Source organism: Sparus aurata, chromosome 17 (genome assembly GCF_900880675.1).
Source record: "Sparus aurata chromosome 17, fSpaAur1.1, whole genome shotgun sequence".
Lineage (NCBI taxonomy): Eukaryota > Metazoa > Chordata > Actinopteri > Spariformes > Sparidae > Sparus > Sparus aurata.
This window is the reverse complement of record NC_044203.1, coordinates 9041588-9062174: the sequence shown is the minus strand read 5'-3', so window position 1 is coordinate 9062174 and position 20587 is coordinate 9041588. Positions and strand designations below refer to the sequence as shown.

Sequence of the window (20587 nt, the reverse complement as noted above, 5' to 3'; positions counted from 1 at the left end):
CATTACACATAAATTAACCAAAGAATGTGCACTTTAAAATTCTTTAAAAGTATCCTTCTCAGCGTTAAAGCGTGAAGCATTTTGAGAGCCTGTGAACTGTAGTTTTTTCAGTCAAGTGTGTAATGCTTCGGTGCGCTTATCACTGGATCGTATAAGGCCATTCCACAATTTTTCAGCTGATTCAAGCTGGTGCAACTTCCTGTGGTTTTAATCACTTCACTCATAATTTTTCCAAAATGATCTTGAAGTTTCCCTTCTTTTCTGTCTTTTCTTCTGTATTTCTTGCTTCTTACCTTCCCTGACCCTTTTGGCAACTACTTTCCCTTTCTCCCTCCTCCTTTCCTCTCTTCACCTCCAGTATGGAGGAGGGTGTTCGGAGCTCAGGCAGCTGTGGAGGAGTGGTCCTGTCTTGCACTGACAAGCTGAACAGACGCACTGTGTTGGTTCGACCCGTCAGCAAGCAAGACACTTTCAGCCACTTCTCTGGCTTTTTCCCTCCTGTAAGAATCCAGCTCTTCTCCTTTTCAGTTGACTCTGCTTAACCTCCATTAACAGTGGCCTAGAAGTGATCTGTGTTCTCCTCAGAGATAATTCAGAAGCCAGGACTTACATTTTTCTTTAAAACACTTAAAACACAGTTTTGCATTGAAATCTTCTACATGCGCTTGAATGTAATCAAAGTAACAATCATGAATTGATAAAAAATAATCACATAAAGCTCTGAATGAAAATACCACTATGGGTAGTTATATAACACACTTGATCTCTGAGGAGAATTCTTTTTTTTTTATGTGTTTTCATTTGGTTACAGAACACCTCCCGAGAGGATGCTGATTTTACGCTTTTATCAATGAATTCTCTTATTAGTAGTCCACTGTTAGTGGAAGTTTTTTTTAGACTTTACCCTGATGTCAGATCTGTCTTTCTCATATTCATGTAACAGTGGGAGATTATTTTTCTCATACTTATTGGGCATTTCATGATTTCCAGCCTGTATTTGCTTTGCAAATGATGCATAAGATTGAAGCCTTCTCTGATAAATCAGATATAATTCAGCCTCAGTAGACAGCTGCAGTTTTAAATCGGTTTCCTAAAAGTGTATACATCCCATAGAAGGGGCTGATGTGCTGATCTGATCTAAATTACTGCACAGCATATGAATACATTTGCTCAATATTCTCCTTTTTAGCTACTAGCTTCAGCATGGCCTCTTTTCTTTTTAATTGTATCACTCAAGGGCAGATTTTTTTCTTTTTTTTTGGTTGAGGTTAAGTCTTTCCTGAAGTACAATGGATAATTATTAACCTGGCTTTCCATACTCCATATAGAATTTTTTGATGTAAATCTTTTGATGTGATCTGTATTGAATTAAATCCCTTCACTTAAAAAAAAGATTAACTAACCCTAAAATATTGACTTTAAGTATTTGAATTACCTGTAAATGTTCCTTCGTATTCAGTTACATAAGTCCAATTTAAAGGATCACATCAGATGCCAAGTTTTTCTATCATGTTGAGTCAATGTGTATAAATTGAATAACTAGATATGTGATTTGGCACAGGCGACAGAATAACCATCTTCGACTGTATTACTTTCATGAATAAAACCTGAATAATAAACACTTTAAAAACACGTTATGTTTATGTAGAAGTTCCCCTCGACTTAATACATAATAATTGAATACGTTTGTATTGTATAATTCTGCGTTCATTTATTTTAATCAAGCTAAGTTGTTAAACTTATTTACAGTGTTACAACATGAAAGAAAACATTGAATTAAATGACTCTTCATATTAAATTGATGGAATAACATTAATAAAGAAATTACATGTAAATAAAACACTTAATACTCAACATTTTAGGAATAATTATTTTAGTGTATCTATCATTCTATTGATTGTTGAATAGAAGCATGGTATTCATATGTCACTTTTGGCACGGCTTAACCCTCATCCAAGAAATCAGACCAAAATATAACTGAATAAGATACGTTTTGTCTGCCTTTGCTCCGTGTAATAAACATCATCAGTGTGATTTGTCCTATCTTACCACTGGCCAGACTGCAGCCAAGGTCCTGGAGGGCTCTCACCAGCAGCACGGCTTCCTGTCCATCACCTACACCCAGGCTGTCACCAAAAATGTCCGTCACAAACTCACCACCCGGCAAGAGCGCCCAACACGCGGCGGTGCTACCACTGCCGGTCAGCGGGTGACCTCTGATCCTCTGGCAGACAACTCTCCACAGTACCTGAGAGAAATCCTGCTCACAACCCAGCCCTTCGATGTGGTGCTATTCTGCCCCTTATTGGCTACTGTAGCAGGGGTGTTCCAGGTAGAAGACAAGTGTCTGACAGATCTTGTATCTATGTAGTATGTCAAGGCTTGACCCATATGATGAATCGACGACAAAAGAGCTTGCATTAAGTGTTGATATTGAAAACAATGCTTTTAGTTCTATATATGCTCTTGCATTTTGATTGTATCTGTACTTGAATATACCCGCTTGCTACGATAACCTAATTTTCCCCTCTGGGATTGATTTAATTGTCTGTCTGTCATACCTGGCTTTGAATTCAGGCTACTCCATGTTGAGGATGTTCTTATTTTTTCATTTTGAAACTTGTGATCAAGATCTTCTGGATTTATGTATTTTTGCTTTTTGGCTTTATGTATCTTCAGGCTACAGTACCAAGACGGTACAGAGAGCGTGGGAAGTCAGCAGGTCAGCCAATGAGAAGCCACACCCTGACCTCGCGGTGTTTGCCTCTCATCTACATTAACACCAGTGTGATCAGGGTCTTCTGCCCCAGAGCACAAGACAAGCACACAGCATCAGGTCAGAGAACTACTTGTCGCTTTGGAACGTACACTTGGGTTTTTTTCGCATGGAAAACTTTACAACAATCGGACGACGTTTCGTCACAGGCGACGTCTTAGATTCTTCAGGTCTGTGGTGCCTGTATAAGTCCCTGTCACGGCCAACCAGACATAGCAGGGTTGCCACACTGGTATGCAGAGACATTACTCAGACAAATAGCTGACCGCAGTTGTATACACTCCTACAGAACATAAAAGTGTTACAGTGTCTTGTTTTGTCTGCTGGTAGTAATGACTAATAGTGGTAAGTTTGTATAAATATATTGACTGTTTACAGTATATGTGTAATATCCGTCCCTCTTTATACAGTGTATTGATTTTTTCCTGTGTGTCCCTGTAGATTCCCACGTGAAAAAAGAGGACACCTTGGTATTAAAGCTGGGCTCACTCAGTATGGCTCCTCAGGCTGACAACCCTCTGACCCGCACTGTGCTGCGAAAAGACATCTACCAGTAAGACCAGCTATCATTTCTCCACAATCTGTCTGCTGAATTAACATTATGTGATCATAGTGACAGAAAAATGGATATTTACAGTTTTGAATAGAAACTTACTTCCTTTTGGTGCCTTTTTTTGGGTGAAACATTCACAAAATGAGTTAAAATCATTTTCTGCAGTAAGTATTGCTAAAAAATATTGTTGTGCCCAGATTATCCAGTAATGTGCCGGTTTTACACACCCACTCGTAAACCTCCTGAGCTGCTTGCAGGCTCATCGAGGCCACCCTGATTATTTCGATGATCACAAAAATAATTTGAATGATTACGTCAGTACTTTCCAAGGATGAGCACGGCCAGCGACGGAGGCATCCTGGTGCAGCTGATGTCAAGGAGCAGTAAACATGCTCCCCCTTGAGGATGACTAATATACTAGTGTTGACTGATGTTAAATTTGACAGCTAAGATCTCACATCCAGTTCTCGCTGAAGAATAGGCAGCACGTGTTGACTGCTTCTCCCTAACAATTTCATCCAGACTCCTTTTACTAAGTCCACTGCAAAGCAATACTACAGCATGTTGTTGTGCCACTTCAGTCTCCATTTTGTTAACATCTGCTCCCCCATGACATCATGTGAGATCATGTGAGGTGGTGCACAAAATTCTGAACAATGTCCTGTCGTGTGTCATGCGCCATTTTTTTTATATCTTGAAGTGTGTGCCTGTTTTAGAGAAGAACGTCTGATTTCGAGAACGGTTTGGATTTTAAAACTCCTGTGGTCTGAGCCTGGCCTCAGCCATCAGTACCTGCTTCCTAATAACAACCGTTGCGCAGCCTGTTTATTGAGACTTAATTGAAAACGTTGCTATTTCTCTATTACTCTACTGTTTGCACAAACTCTGTTTTTATCCTCATTATTGCCAGTACCATAAGATGTGCAAGACACTTGTTATTGAGTCTACCTCAAACTCTTGACAGACTTAAACTGCTGGCTGTGACTCTTCTTAAATTATGTCAGACTCACACAGTTATATATCACATTCTGCATGAAAATACACACTGCTGGTAGTATTAGACCACCAAAAAACTTGCCATTCGACTACAGGTCATTAAGGGGTGCTACTCAAATTTGTCTGACCTCAAGTCACACTTCATAAAGCCTGTTGTGAGGCAAGTGTTTTTTGGTGTCTGTGTGTCTGAGCCTGTGTGCATTCGTATGTGAATGCAATTCTGTGTCCTCATGATGTTTGCTGTCTCATGGGAAGATTTTAGTGTACAGCGGGTGACAGCGCCACATTGTGGTTAAGCTGCCCTAGCAGTGACAGAGAGCAATGAGTGACACCTTGGGGGTCTGCTGGGCCCTCCAGCTGAAACGCAAGACTGTTGACACAAGCCCCCCATGCCATGTGGATCAAAGCTGCGAGGCAGGGAAAATCTTGACTTCTGAGGGAAACGGCTCTGCGCAAAACACATTTCCCTGCTATAGGCAGCTAAGAGAATCTGGATTGTGTCATAGCTGCCTCGAAACCGCAGCCCCTCGGTGTGAGTGTGTGTGTGTGTGTGTGTGTGTGTGTGTGTTTCTGTGTGAGCAGTTGTGTGAATGGGCAGATATGGAGCTGGCAAACACATGTAATGAGGGAGATAAAAGTGGTGCCAAATGCTTTGTGCAGCTGCAAGTGAGATGTGAGCTGACACAAGACGTGAAGTGGAGAAAAGGGAAAAAAGAAGAAGGTGGACAACATAAGGCTACGAGAGGCCACTTTAGGCTTCTTTGCTGCCTTCAGCTGGTAGAAGTGTCATATGCGGAAAGATTGCAGGGAGCGGGGAGGCAGTGGGGGTCTTGGCCTATGAGCATGTCTGCTTGTAACCATCAAGGCAAGATGGAGTGGACTGCCACACTGTCCAATATTGTCCACATTTCTTCCAGAGTACCTAAGCTGTCTCCCTCCACACAGTCTCTCATTTGCTTGTTTGATGTATTGGAGCAAAGATGGTATTGATCAGTAACCATAGCTACTGTTTTTAGGGAGTTTTGGCCTGTTTTTTTAATCCCCACTACTTTCACACAGTGTACCGTGCTAAAAAAGACCTTTGTTTTGCTACAAGTTAGTACAGCTAATGGGATGTAACTACTCTGTTTCCATGGAAACTGTGCCCAGATTTATTTTGTTGACATGTTGGCCATGTTGTTATCATGTCAGATGATAAATGATGATCTTGTGGGCTTGGAAAATAATCTGGTGTTTTTCTCAGTCTTTCTGCCCCAAAACCAGTGAGACCAGCCATGCAATTTCACTCCATATTGGCCAGTAATGTTCTTCCTCTGGTAGTTAGAGGATTGGTGGCTATGTGGCTGTGGTGCCCTCATTTGCTCATACACATAGACTGCCTCGCACGATGCTCCACCCTGGCGTGAACGAACAAACGCTTCCATGTAGCCCTCTACATGCACATGGGCGTGCAATATACACAGTCAAGCACACATCACAAATACAGTAACTCGACATGCCAAATGTGAAATAGACAAAACCCCAACTGGATTTACACACACATAAAATACAAATATACATACTCTTTTTACAAACACTAGCAGGAGGCATGGCCATGTGTACAAACACATCCACGTTCACACACTCTCTTATCCTCTGCGCACAGAAGCCAAGAGTCACCACTTCCCTCTCTGCACTGAAACCCAGGAATTATGACAAACCACTCTCTGTGTTCATTCTTCTATTCCTAACCATGCATTATCCTCACCACCTTCCCTGTTCACATCTGCCCTCCAATTTAGGATGATCACACTTCTGAGTCACATGATTGATAACCCTGAGATCAGGGCCTTGTTGACATACCATTTCCAAGCACCATTACGGGCTTTATCTGTGCTGAGTTCTACTGCTTGTAAGGCTCCCCCAAGTCGCATGGAGAAAGTCATGGTGAAAGTCTGTAATCGCGCAAACCAATGTGTGTTTACAATCTATAACCAACTGTGGCTATAGGAAGAAATATGTCTTTGAGTGCCGGTAGCCATTTACTGCAATTCTGTTTAAAGCCCACCACTAATTACATCCGTTGTCATAATTGAATGACTGATCTAAGCACCCATGCTGTTATTGTCTACTGTACATGAAATGATTGCCTCACCCTGTCTTTTGCCATGATTTACTGTAATGCCACCATGGAAGAGAAGACAGGAGTGAAGGCTAAAATAGCAAGCATGTGCAAACATCCTGACAGAGCATATCTCGGTACTGCTAAGCTAACAACGTCTCTGACACACTTCAAAGCTCCGCAGCTTCCCTTTCAGCCTCCACGTTTCCAGAGTACATTGTGTATTTATCATTTGAAGGAGATAGATTTCTTCAAAGAATGTAAAATAAACCTGTTTGACTGTAAAGCGGTAGGGCTACAATGTTATCCACCGCCAGGTTCATTTGGTAACAATTAGCAAAGTTTCATGTGATCATGTGATGTTGAATTTCATTTTCCTTAAGGAGTACGTCCCCAGTGGCTTCACCACTAAGCAGGAATTATGACACAGAGCTGCAGGCTTCCCCCTTCTCTCCCTCTCCACCTTTAGCTACAAGGCCGCTGTCAATTTGCACAGCTGAAATCATTTTCCTGTCTTGAAAAAGCGGGATTTTTCCAACTACATGAGCGTCGGCCCAGGGAATGTCCAGCATGCATTCAGCCCTGACTTTCTTGTGGTTTAGGCCCTCTGTAAAATCTCACAGATCTTTTGCTCCCCGCTCCTATTTTCTCTCATTCTTTCTGTTTCTCCCCCCTTTTTCCAATGAGATTTTTTTTTCACTTATGGAACACAATTGAAGGCTTCTTATATGCTGTGGTAAATGGGGGCTACTCTTTTAAGTACCATGTGGAGACTGGGTGTCCCTATTTAAGTATAGCGATTTGCATGTTGGGATGTCTGTGTGTGAGAGATAAACATTTTTTAAATGTGCTAATATCCTGGCCTTGTAATCGGGCATTTTATCAACTCTAAATTTGAATGAAATCTTTATTTAAATAATTACGTGAAATATATATTAATTGATAAGACTGGTATCCAATGACTAGCTAATTCCCTTGCCCAAAAATGTGGCTTTGTGGATACAGTTTTAATTCAAGGTTTAGGTTTTGGTTGTTCGTCAAACATTTATGGATTTTAAAGTTTTATTTGCCACCAATACAAATACTGACACAAACTCTGACTCAGTGTAAGAATATAGGGAGACTTTGGAGCCCTATTAAATCAGCCCTATTAAATCAGTGTGTGTGTGGGTGTGTGTGTGCGTGTGTGTGTGTGTGTGTGTGCGTGTGAGAGAGTGAGAGTGTGAGTGTGTCTTAAAATATCCTGCACATTTCCCGACATCCCCACACCTAGATGACACAGCTCTAGATTCCATCACATGCTCTGTTACCTCATGGTCTGTCCGAGGGAGACTCAGGGAGCATCCCGCTGCTGCAAAATATGTTTTTTGTGTTTTTGTTTTGATCCGTGCACATGCCTCTGTCTCTGTGGTAACGGCAGAGAAGGCTGCTGTGTCAGTGGTGATGCAGAGCCAAGTCAACATGATGTGGCTCTATCATTTGTCTATTTCCCCCGCTTCTCCTATGTCTTTTTCTCAGACACTTTAAAAGTATGTCTGCTCTTATTGGGGCTTTCTTTTTAATCATCTCCCCTTTTCTACCTTTTTTATTTACTCTTCCCACATTTGTTTCTGGTGTTAATCAACTAATCCACCTCTTTAACATATACCTTTCCTTATTACCCAATTTATATTCCTATTTCTTCGACATTTCTTTCTTTCTTCCCTCTTTCCTTCTGTCCGTACGTCTTTCACTAACCCTTACTTTCTTGTTTGATGCGACAGTCTCTTCTTATTTTTATTTCCTTTCCTGCCCCTGTTTACCCGTCTTTAATGTCATTACTCTCCTCCTCTTTTTCTGATCTTTCCTGCTCTTTCTGTCTGGCTGCAGTACATATTTGATGTCTTATATTGTCTAATATGAATACTTCCATCCAATACTTTTCCTTCGTTTTCACCTTCTGCTGTCCTTTTTATCCCCACGTGTTTTTATTTTTCCTCTCTGTGTCTCCATGTGTATTTGTTATTTCCCTTTCCTCTCCGTCACTCCAGTGTTGGTTAGACTGGTCCCAGTCCCAGCATACTGTGGTCTGTAAGCAAGCCCCTTATTGCTGTTGAATAGCTGCCTGGTTAAGCCCACATATATGTCCTAATAAGTGGTTGTGATGGGGATCTCCCCTCCACAGATAAACACAGCCTGTTGAAGCTGGGACACTGCCTGTTACTAATAAAATTCCCTGGCAGTACGTTATATGCACCCCTCTCCCGTAGTAACATCCTCGCCATTACTGCGTATGTGTGGATATAGAGATAGAGAAAGGTGGGACAGAGGTGTAGTACTCTCCCCTACTACACAACAGTCAGTGAGGTACCTGGGGAGAAGAAATTATGAGTTATTTATATTTGTCTTCTTAATGGATCCATATGTTTTGTGATATTAATTTACAGAATTAGGAATTGGCTTGGCTGATAGCCTGTGCAACAAAGACAAACATCTGTACTCCTGGCATGCTATTAAACCGAGTATTAACCATGTAAGTTGTGGTAAACTGTCACTCTGTAGTGAGCATGTTTTTTGTGGGAACTGTTTGTGATGCAGATTTCAAAAAACGCTTCTATAACATATAATCAGTAATGATGACATATACAGTTTAATTACACAACCACTCAACCATATAGTAAGTGTGCACTGTAGATAGATAAATGGAAATAGTTCTGTAGAGCTCGGTTGGCTTATGTGCTACGAACACTTTTACACAGGGCGTCAGATGTATCCTCTAGTCACTGTTTATGCAGGAGCAGCAGAAGTAGTATATCTGTTTTTTACTGGTTTGAGGCAGGAGTGAAGGCAAGGTGTGGAATAAAGCAGCTTAAAGGCCCCTCGGCAAATCAGCTCTGTTCAAAGGTGCAGACCTGTCACAGCATCAGCAGTCACCTCAGTAAATTCACCGCCGGTCACTGGGGTTCACATACTGCTGCTGCTGCTGCTGTGCTAGCAGTAGGATTAGGAGATCCTGCGAGATTTATGCATTATAATCTCTTGTCCTCACATTGGGGCAGAACGCTGAATGATTCTCTCAAGTGTATGACAGCTGATGCGCCCTTACTTTCTTTTCTCTTTTCATACGAAATGCCATTCTCTTTTTCTGCTCCCAGCACGTCCCCCTCTTTTCTTGTCTTCCCCCTCATCTTTCTTTTCCTCATAAAACCCAAAGTTCCCAGCAAATGATTCATTAGATGCTTCAGTGCACACTTGCCTCATCACTCACTTTAGTCGGCTGCCAAGTGCCCCATTTCCCCGTTTGTTTACACCAGCAAAAAGTGCGCCGGCTTTGCTTCGCTGCCGCAGCGGAGGGGAAGAGCTGCTCGGGGCCACACACAGTGACACCCAGGACCTACACTTATATATACTGATTTAGGAGTTGCTTTAAAAACTTCCCCGCTTGCAGAGCAGGTTTGATGATAAACTCCTTTCAGAGGCAATGATGGCAATAATCATAATATCTGTGCTACAAAACTGAAAAGAACTCATAAGTATGATCTTTCTAGCTGCCGCACAGAACAACGTGAATGATGAGGAGCATTTATGCATAAGTGAATATTTTTGACCAAAATTAAGTTTTATAATGGTATTGTTGAAAGGAGCTAGGTCGTAAAACTTCTTAGTTATTCCCTGCTGGCGTAGTGCACTTTCTAGACGGTGCTTTGAATATGCAGAGTAGCATTTTAGAACACTAAAAGTGATGTTGGTGGGGATTACCCAGCCAGACACGACCCATTTTAAGTTCAAAGTTCTCTTTATATATCTTGGTCTTTCCTTTCAGGCTTTGAAAAATATAATCAGAGGAGCTTACTTCTATAGTCTACACTCTTGCTATTCTAAATTTTGTCTTTTTGTGAAAATGTGCTAGTGTGTCATTAACACGGAACTGTGGGAGAAACCAGACCAACTTAGTAAATCTCTTTAATTGCATTGGTCCCTTTTTGGCTAACTAGTTGTTCTGATCTTTCAGTTGGTTCATATGTGTATACTGATGTTATTACTGCCTCTCTTATGACTGTGACTTAAATATATATTATTACAGCATTCCCCTTTGATACTACATGATTGAGTGAGAGTAATTTTGGTGCGTTAAAGACAAATGTTTAGTAATCATAATCTAATTAAGTTGTCATTATAAGCTTTTAGGGCAGAAAAGGGGAAATGGCACTGAGCCATGAGGGATTGTTGAACATGAGCCTGCCAGCAGAGGAGCCCTAATGCAGACCCACCCAGCAGTCAAACAGAGGTAAAGTGGCTAATAGTGCGCAAGATTTCATCAACAAGAATGCCTCTGAGTGCTCCTGAGGCGCGGCTTCATTCCTATTGTGCTCGTTTTGGTACTGGGAGGCTGAGGAAGGAGACGTCCAAGCGAGATGATTATAGCTAGACCTCTCTTGGTCGATTGTTAATCATTTAGCACCATTAGTTTCTCCCCCTTTCTTTTAACCCTCTCTTCTACTCCTTTCTTTTACTCCCTCTCTTCATGTTCTCTCTCTCATCTACGGAGAAAGAAGATAAAATAAGCAGGGATTGGAGGGTCAGCCAGAATAAACATTGTTTTTTGTCAGTCCGGCAAATGAACCACCTGGTGCTGGTAAACACAGCGGACATATTTCACATTGCCCTGACACTCAGGATTAATGCAACATCGAGTTGTTTTAAAAATGGGAAGAGCCTCTACCCGGAGTAAATCAGACGCCCCCTTTTATTAAAGTTTGCCCTGGAATTTATGTTTGGAACAGGACAGGATAAGCTGCGCAGAGCCGACAGATGAGACTTTGGAGGTTGGAAGTTCGGAAGGGCTCATGTTGAAACAGCCCTCAGACAACGTGTCGTAATGTGAACAGGAAGTTTAGATTCAGCCACTGAATACTGCTGTGGCTTTGAGGTGGATTATTTCACCTTTTTGCCCTCAACATAAAGTGATATTTGTCGTTCTTTTCTGTGGGAACCGGCGTGATGGATAGATTTCTCTGCCTCCCTGACGATACAGCGAACATATCATATGACGCAAGCTGATTTCCTGGTGGGGGAGAAAATTTGCCTCTACAGCCCTAAGAGAGAGGGGGAAGACTTGGTTTGTGTTTGCCGAGCTCGTGTTACAAGTGCAGAAAAGTGGAAAAGTGATGAATGTAAGTGGATTTGATCTTTAATCTCTGAACCAGAGTACCTGACCACTGTGTTCAATCAAGCCAACCACTCTGTGGGGGATATCAGTCTTCTTCAGGGTGTACTCCACGCTGTCTACCAGCTGTCCCTCTTTCTTTCCAGTTAGAGGCCCTCCAACAGATTAGTACAAGCACAATTCGCATGAATACTGAATAAAATCAATGATTTATAGCTGCATCTATTTACCGATTTATTACATTGTATCTTTATAATCTCATTTTCTCTCCCTCTAATTCCACTTATCCATCATTTGATGGCTTTTGACCGCAGCTCTACACTTTGTGTTTAGTCGACAGTGTCTTGTGCTGTATATGAGTAGGGAGCTGTATACAGCGTCTTGTGTGCTGTGTTGTGGTGTCTGCTGACTTCTGTGTACAGCCTGTGGTTCATTCCATAAATATCTGTGGCCTCTGTGATGTTATTCTCAGGCTCTCTGCTCTGTGAGAAGATTGCACCACAACACTTGTATTCCTCGGCCTGCAGTTAGAGGTTTAGGGGGATTAGGAGGGAGAAAACCCCAGCCTTGGCCCTGCTATACATTTTTACTGCCATTTTAATGCATACGATTCCAATGTCGTATATAGAGAAAGTGGAGAAGAGGGAGAGACGGGGGTATTAGGACTCACCGCAGGGGAATCAAACAAGTAAACCACAACTTATTTTCCCTCTCTTCTTTGGCACAGAGCGATGGGGCTGTTGGGTCTGCGATGTCAGTCCGTTCGTCTTTGGGTTCATTTGTCCAACACGGCCCAGTCTTAAATGTCTTAGCAATGTTTGGATAGATCGATGACATGTGGTATGGACATCTATCATCCAAAAAAAAGATCATTTTGATTTTGAGAATACATCGATCTTTGTCCAACATTTGACAAGATCGGGTAAAATTGAATGATTTGTATGACGTCATTTGATGAAGTTGTCAATCTGAAAGTAGGTAAAACAGATTGCCTTTACATTTGCTAACCACATTCATTCAATTCACATTTTCATTTTGACACAAGATAAGGAGAGCTCTGAAACAGGTGATTAAAACTGGCCAAAACATAATTGGTTCCCACCTGCGGAGCACTGGTGATATCAGTGATGTCAGGTGCCTATGCATGACCAAAAGAATATTAAAAGACAACTCCAGCCCAGCCACAGTCTGTTCACCCTGCTGCCATCTGGTAAGCATTACAAGAGTACCAGACTGTGGGACTACTAATATAAATAGTTTGTATTTTTCATTTATCCACAACAACGATAATGTCATTGTATAATTGTAACACTATGTGTTATGGTTTCCCTCTCTCTAGCACCTCCTGTAGGTTGGAAATAACTGTGTTTCCTGTTTTCATTCTCACCAGAAGATAAACCATTTTATATTTGGGTAACAACATGGCGCTTCGTTGGCACCACCCAAGTTTGTTACTAACATGCAAGCTGACCAGATGACCTCATTAACTCTGGGTATGTGTGGTGCATACTGCAGAATGTTTTTTTTTTTTTACCATTCACATCTGTTGCTGTTGAAAGCAGCACAGAGCTCTGCGTTTCTTGTTTGGTGGCACTGAAGGTGACAGACCCACAGAGCTTCCCGGAAACCTCTCTTGTGTTTTGGCATACCGCTGTCAGTCGGGTCGGGATGCATGCTGACAGAGGCGAGAGGGATCACCACTCAGCTGTCCAGCGCTCATAAAAGGGCCTGATCCAGGGGTTGACCGCCTGGCCACACTGCTCCATGCTCAATGATTGGGCTTGTATGTGTGTGTGTGTGTGTGTGTAAATGGTTCATCCTGAAGCAGGATGTAAGGGTTCTAAGAATACACCCATACCACCAACCTAGGAAGCTCTGTGCTCGACTGCAGCATACCAGTGTTACCCGGTCAAAGTTTGATATGTGTGTGTGTGTGTGTTTGAAATTGTGCATATGTTTTGTGTATCTGTCTATGTGTGCAGTCAAAGCCCAGCCTTGTGCATCATTGTGTTTTAGTTCCTTTTCTTCGCTGCTCATGACATGTTGATGTTCTGGCATCCTGTGTGGTTGGTTTGAAGCTGTCACCGTACTGACAGGGAGGCTCTGACTAACCAATCACAAAGAAGTAGCAGACGCCAGGTGGACTGTTGGGGGAATTCAGGAATACCATATTGATCGTCAGTGTGTCTCCACTCTGTCTAGTTTCTCTTCTGTGGATTTTCATGTAAATAGCTGAACTTGAGCCACGTGTTGATATGCACAGCGAGGTCTGAGGCGATAAATTTGCAGTTTCTGGCATCTCGTCTTTACTTCCCAGATAAGTAATACTTTGGGTGTAGATACATGGTAGTGATCTTAAAGTTGTCAGCAGTTTACTGTAGCCCTTATGGGCTCCTATGCAGAAATCAGTCTCTTTCTTAACATGTACAGTTATTTGTAAACAGACATGTGCCCATGTGAATCTCTGTGCGTGTGGTCAGTGTCCTGCCAAGTGGCAGTTATCAGTGCGTTACACAGTCGAACATCAGACCAGAGCGGAGTCAACTGGAGGATTGAGTTGAAGTACGAAAGAGAAAAAAAAAAGAAGTCAACCTCAAGAAAGAAGGAATGTGCAGATGCTTTCAAATGTCCATGTGTGAAGCCACAAGCGCTTCTGTGGCTCTGGGAAGCCAATGTGAAACCAGTGGTGTAATTGCCTAATACTTGTGTAATAAGAGGCACATTACAACCCCAGGAGGCCCAACCAGACTTGAAAGAACCAGAGGCTGGCACTAAAGTGGCCTCAGAACTATCATCCTCCTCCTGGTCTTTACCAGTTGTTTTTACTACCGCTCAATACCATGTGGCTTATTTCATGTACACTATGTATGATCGGATAATAATGTATGTGTTTGGTTAGTCCGCGTAGGTTAAGTCGTGTTCTGCCACTTTTGCACCATCTTGTTTCATGCACAAATCTTCATCTTAAAGTAACAAATGCAGTATGTGGAAATGTAATATCGTTTGTTATGTTTTTGTGGTCTTGAGGGCAGTGACTTCTTCACAATCCTATCTAGTGCGTCTATAATTGTATACATTTTCAAATTATTTAAGTACCATGCTCCAGGTTGATCCCTGCCCACACTTTTGTCATGGTTTATGTGCGATTTTGAACATCTGCAGGATGAAAATGAACCACATATAGAGGCTGTTGATACGCACCTACAGGCATCGTGTTTTGTAGACCATCCAAATCAAACACGGGAGTAGATTACCCAAGGGTGGTACGGAAGAAAGTGACTCTCTACACTGAAATAATTCTGTTGAACTCACAACTTTAATCCATGGGATCAAGATTAGCCGGCTGGCAGGTATATATACAATGTCAGGCTGAAACGTTGCAACAGAGTGCCGTCTGCGTGCGTGTGTGTGTGCGTGCGTGCATGCGTGTGTGTATGTGTGCGTGAGAATGAGAGAGAATGTCAGTCATGTTACTTCAGCTGCAGGTTTGAGAGAACCACAGAGGGAAATGTGAAGCCACCGTGTAGACAACTCTACTGTGGTGGTCCCCTTTCTTCTCTCCATAACTTACCCCACACACACAAGCACACACACACAATAGCCCTCCAATCAGCACCCCACCCCTGTCACTTAATCATTGCACGAATGCGCAGCTCTAGTTTTGCACATGTAACCAGGGCAAAAAAAAAAAAAAAAAAAAAAGTTAACTTGAGGAAATATGCCTTGCTCCATATATTTATGCTGAAATGAAACGTCCAACTGTTGGCAGGACTTAGCTCCATTCCTCAGTAATGACGAGTAGCCAGTGTTTAAAGCATCAATGTTCCCCCTTGATATTTTTCCATCTCCTCTTCTAACAACTGAGAAGGCATTTGAAGGGCTTTGAAGGGAGTTTTTTTTTTTTTTTTTTTTTTTTTTCGAGGCCTCACAATATGTGTAGACTGGTAATGGACTGATATTATTAGCATTTTAAAGCCACAGAGGAGTTTTTTAAGGAGCAGAAGGCTGGTTTGAAGGCTGAGGGAGACATCCAGCTGTCAGGCACATGTAGGACAGGCAGCACAAGTAGACAAGAGTCTCACACATCACACCCTGACATGTCGCTCTCAACAGAGAAGCACACAAAATCCCATACACTGCTCAAACAGTATATTTACAACCACCCATGTTCTTTTCTGTGTGAGTCATAGACAATAGAATTACGTATCTGTCCATGATGTAACCTGTCACTAGTATATAAGAGTATTGTATCCTAGCCACATGAAGCCCACTATGAACGTAAGAGAGCGTATATAGAGACTTTCAGGTTATTATTTTTACAGTACCATGCAGAAATCCTAGCTTTTGAAATACGTCCATGTACTACCAGGGACTTTTAACTGGTAATGTCTCAGTCTCAGTTAGATACTGTGGCCTCTATTTGACCTTCATAAGTGCAAAGTTTGGCTATTTCTATATAGTTAATCGTAATGCCTAGCACTGGGTCTGATTCCAAAAATTTAAGAGTTTTATATATATTTATGTGCTGAAAATGAATTAAGGAACCTCAAAGCTTTAGAAACGAATCTGCCAGACAGTAGCAGAACATGTGTTCCATAACAGTAGCATTTCATTTTTGCCCTGCTACCAACCAAACCTTTTGCGTCTGTTTGTCACTTAATAGATGATTAAGATCTTTGCTACAGGAGACGATGGTGCTTAAATCTCTTTTGTCCACATGAGCCTGAAAAATCAAAGCACCTAGAAACTGCTTTGAATAAAGAGATACTGATGGAAGTGAACTCATATTTGCATAATGTTAGATTGGAGAATAGCTTACCCCCCCCCCCCCCCCCCCCCCACCCCCCCCCACCCCCCCCCCACCCCACCCCAGCACTTGTATGCTCTGTATCATTAAACCCTTCCAAAAACAATGTTCAACTCTCTCCAGTGTGCTTTTTGCCAATTCATTCTTCTTCTGCCCTTGATTATTTTCTTCCTCCCCTCCACCCAACCCTAACAGTCCCAGCTCAGCTTTGTGCCTGCTTTGTATTGCTCCCCTGCCTATACATGATTCAGTCTTCATGTGTCCTACAATCTTCCTATTTCCCTCCACCCAGCCCACTAGTGGCAAGTCATCTCACAGGATGTTTTCCTACCTTCTCCTCACTTCTCCTTACTCTCTCTCCCTTGCTCTGCAGAATTCTCCCTCCTCCTCCCTCCCTCCTTTTCTCCTGTTTCTCTCTGTCTTTATCCTTGTCCCCTTATCTCCAGAGTCCCTCCTCTGTGCAGGATGTTGTTGAACATTTTCTGCATGTGCCCTCTTCTGTTTTTCACCTCCCACTTTATGTGGTCTCCAGCTTCTGGTCAGCTCACAGGATGCTGTAGAGCATTTCCTGCCACTCGGGCTGCAGGAAAGAGGCCTGTTTGATGTGCCATCTCTGATAATTCTTTACACCTGGACTGGTTTCTGCACAGATTTTCTTGCTCAACAGAAGCACTACTCATTCCCATGTTCCTTCCTTCCTTCCTTTTCTACAGCATCCCTCACTCAAGTTCTCCCCGTAGCCCCTTGCTTTTGCAATATGCTCTTCTGTTCAGTATACCTCTGAGATTTCTACATGGGGTAGAAACTCCATTCCACCAAGGCACAGGGGGTGACATGTTAGCTCTGCTTTGCATGGTTTTGATTTTTAACTCCCCGCCTGCTACTTCGTTTATTATTTTGTCCCTTTTTTTTTCAATCTCTTTCTTTCTCTTTGTTTTTTCTCATTAAAGGTTTTCAGTGCCTGCAGCTGTTTGGATGTTGGCGTGGCGGTCAGAAGTTTTGGCATGGTGTTTTTTGAATGCCATATTTTCACAGTACTGCCTGTTTAGAGTTGTGGTTTGTCAGGAGCCTGGCCTGCCGAGGCCACTTCCTCCCCACTGTTCTGGAGTCACTGTACCAAAACACAGACTGGCAAGAGAGGATATATTAGGGGAGGGAGGAGAGAGTGAGGGGTTCTGAAAGAACAGACGAAAATGATTGCTGACGGAATGATGCAAAGACGATAATGATGATGCGAGATAAGCAGCAACAAAAGAGAGAGCGGAAAGCCAGGGGCGCAGAGGTGTTGCAGCAGGAAACTATTAATATTATCACCCAGAATGAATGTGGCTCTATTAATTTCTCTATAATTGTCTCTCTTTCATACACCCTTCTTAATTGCTACAATTTAGTCTTTCTAGTCATCCTTTGTCTCACACAGCAGTTTCCTCGCCTGTCACTTTCCATGACATTCATACCCATTAGTTTCTCTTTCCCCTTTGTGGTTGTTACATTCTGCATGGTTCTTCCGTCCTTATTGGAACAAGATGCAGTACCAGCAAGCACAGAGACAATCAAGCTCAGGCTGATTCCTAGAGAACACTGTCATTGCACATGTTCAGTTAGACGGGCTCCAGATGATGCTGATTGAATGCAGCCTTTCTTCCAAGTCTCACCTCTTGAAGGTCTCTGATATGAAGCCATTTCTGCAACCTGTTGAGAGCATTATATTTACACCAGATCTCACAAGACACTTCCGTCTATTTCGTGTAATCTGTTCAACTTCTCTCTCCTTTTTTTACGCTAAATTCTTTTGCAGGAAGTGGGGGAAACGTTCACCCCATTTAACCCACAACAGTTGGATCATTTGACTTGCAAATTAAGCACTGGGATGGGCGTAACGACTTACTTGACGACACCGCTTAACAGAACAGAAATCAGCAATCAGAGTACAAACGGTCCCGCCCGTTATGGATAGTGAATAGTGTTAACATGTTTCCGGATAATTGTAAATGGAGGGATTAGAAGACTGTTTAGGCTTAACTTGCATCTCTGCTGTAGATTTATAAATCACGAATCTGCACCGGTGGCACACAAAGTGAGCCATGACTGTCACACTGTCATGGAAGGATGTACTGCTGTAGAGGGGAGGTCAGCAGCAAAACAAGTTCCAGCCACCCACATAAAAGCACACCCTTAAACAATTTCTATCAGTTTCAGTGTATGCTATGTAAGGAATATTTATAACTGTTTACCTTGCTGTCAGACAGCCCTTTCCTTTGGCACTATATTTTCTCAGTAATAATTTTTCTTGAAGAGAATTATACAAAACCACTGCCAGATAAGCCAGATAGACACCTGCTGTATTGAACTGCTGTACCCACCCCTTAAGTGTATCCTCTTGTCTCCACATTGAACCACGTTTTGTTTCGTAGTTGTCATAATTACATTTTTTTATTTTTTTATCTTCCTGTTTTGGTGTCTCTTCAATAAGTTCCCGAAACTCTGACTCATACAGCTAATCTGCAGCCTGCCTGCAGCATAATGCAGTGCATGGCATGCGTAGAGCAAAAAAAAAAAATAAGTTTTGCTTTTAAATATAGTTACAGTCTTTTCTACATCCTGCCCTCCCTTTCCCAACCCAAATCGAGAGCATCGGTAGTGGAATTAGGTAGGTACAGGAGTTCGCTTCCCCCATGTGATTTCCACAGTTAGGGGGGAAAGAGGGAAATCTCTCATATAGAAATGTCACTTTGTATAAATACACTCCGCGGTTTGGATGAATGCGAGATCCGCTTCAGAATTATAAACACTGGCTCTGCAGTCATTTATATGGGAGGAAGAATTAGCTGCTGTAGGAAGCATGTGTGCCCCAGATTATTGTAATTATTTTATGCTGTTTTTCCTTGCTGACATAAAAGTATTTGGACACCATCTCATGAGAAGAGGGTTATAGTCCTGTTGTATTGGGCTACACCGGGGGTTTCTAAGCTTCTCTCATATTGTTGAAGTCCGACCTGTCTCCCCTCAAAGCTTGTGATTTAGACATAAGTTTTTAATTCCATTATGTGGGAGCTTCCAGCAGCAAGTCATTGTATTTAGTTTCATTCCGCCCTTTGTTTGCTGGAAGGGAATTTGAGTTCGAAAAAAATGTTGTTTAAGGTCAAGGCAAACATCACCGAGAAGGACCTACTGTTTCAGCTATCGGATTACATGTTTGTTCAGCCTGTCTGCTAAACCTGTTGCATACGTTAACCTAATCAAATATGGCCATCGTTTGCCTGACTTTGTTTAGGAAAATGTTCATTCTTTATCCAAAGAAGGATAAGGCCTTGATATGTAATCTGGTTGCTTTAAACATTCGTCAGAATTCAATAATTGCTGTAAACAATGTGTAATCAACTTCAAAGTGCTCTGCCAAAGACCCTCATTTTCACAGATAAAAATGAGCATCTTCAAAAATACACACAATTCGCATCTGTGCGTAGTAATGTGAAGCAGCTTGGCAATCCTGAACCGCTTAATCAATATCAAGTGGAAAAAACAGTAGTGGCTCATGCTGCTGGATCCATAAAGTGGGCCTAATTTTACAGCTCCATAAAACACTCTCCTCGCCGGAGCACGAATTGTACAATTTATGTGCAGGAGTAAATCACAAGGAATGCTCTGAAGACTGTAACCATCTTGGTTTTAGGCTTATATCTTAGAGTGAACATGTGCCTGTGCATGTGAGCATTATGTTTTAACGCACAATAGGTTTCCAGCTTGGCCATAGATTTTTTTCCATGTTTATGTATGCTTTTCTGCCCGTTGGTCCTGATAGTGCAGCGTGTGTGTACTCAACATTCGTGTGTAAATTATAATATTTAGGAATTAGAAGAGGAATCTGCTCCATGTATTCTTCTGTTGTGACAATCTGGACCACATGTCTGATACAACATGTGAGGTGCAGCTGTACAAGTATTGTTCTCACTGCATCATCTATTATTGTCAATCTACTTGAAACTGCGTCAGCTGGAATAAATGATTTTGGTCCTTTGTGATCCTGACTCCTTCATGTTTCAAAAGAGGATTTATTCACTTCAGGCTTTGTCAATCAGACCAGTGAACCCCCTGAGTGCCTTGCCAAAGACCAGGAACAGACTTGGATCTTGAATCTTCCTTCAGCAAAAGGATCATTTTCCTTTAATTAGTGTAAAAGTAGCATTGAGGTATGCGCCTGTTCTACT

General features: G+C 42.1%; 1 protein-coding gene across 4 annotated transcripts in view; it reads left to right on the top strand.

Annotated features, from left to right (window-relative positions):
- Window positions 1–20587, top strand: part of vps13b (vacuolar protein sorting 13 homolog B) — a 329852-nt gene that overhangs the window by 185174 nt on the left and 124091 nt on the right. For 2 of the 4 annotated variants that reach the window (XM_030393719.1, XM_030393718.1), the window contains exons 28-31: window positions 359–500; window positions 2060–2332; window positions 2680–2836; window positions 3218–3329. In XM_030393719.1, coding sequence (XP_030249579.1) covers window positions 359–500; window positions 2060–2332; window positions 2680–2836; window positions 3218–3329 — 684 coding nt within the window. The remainder of the gene's footprint in view (window positions 1–358; window positions 501–2059; window positions 2333–2679; window positions 2837–3217; window positions 3330–20587) is intronic. The other 2 variants (XM_030393722.1, XM_030393720.1) reach the window with 1 other exon arrangement.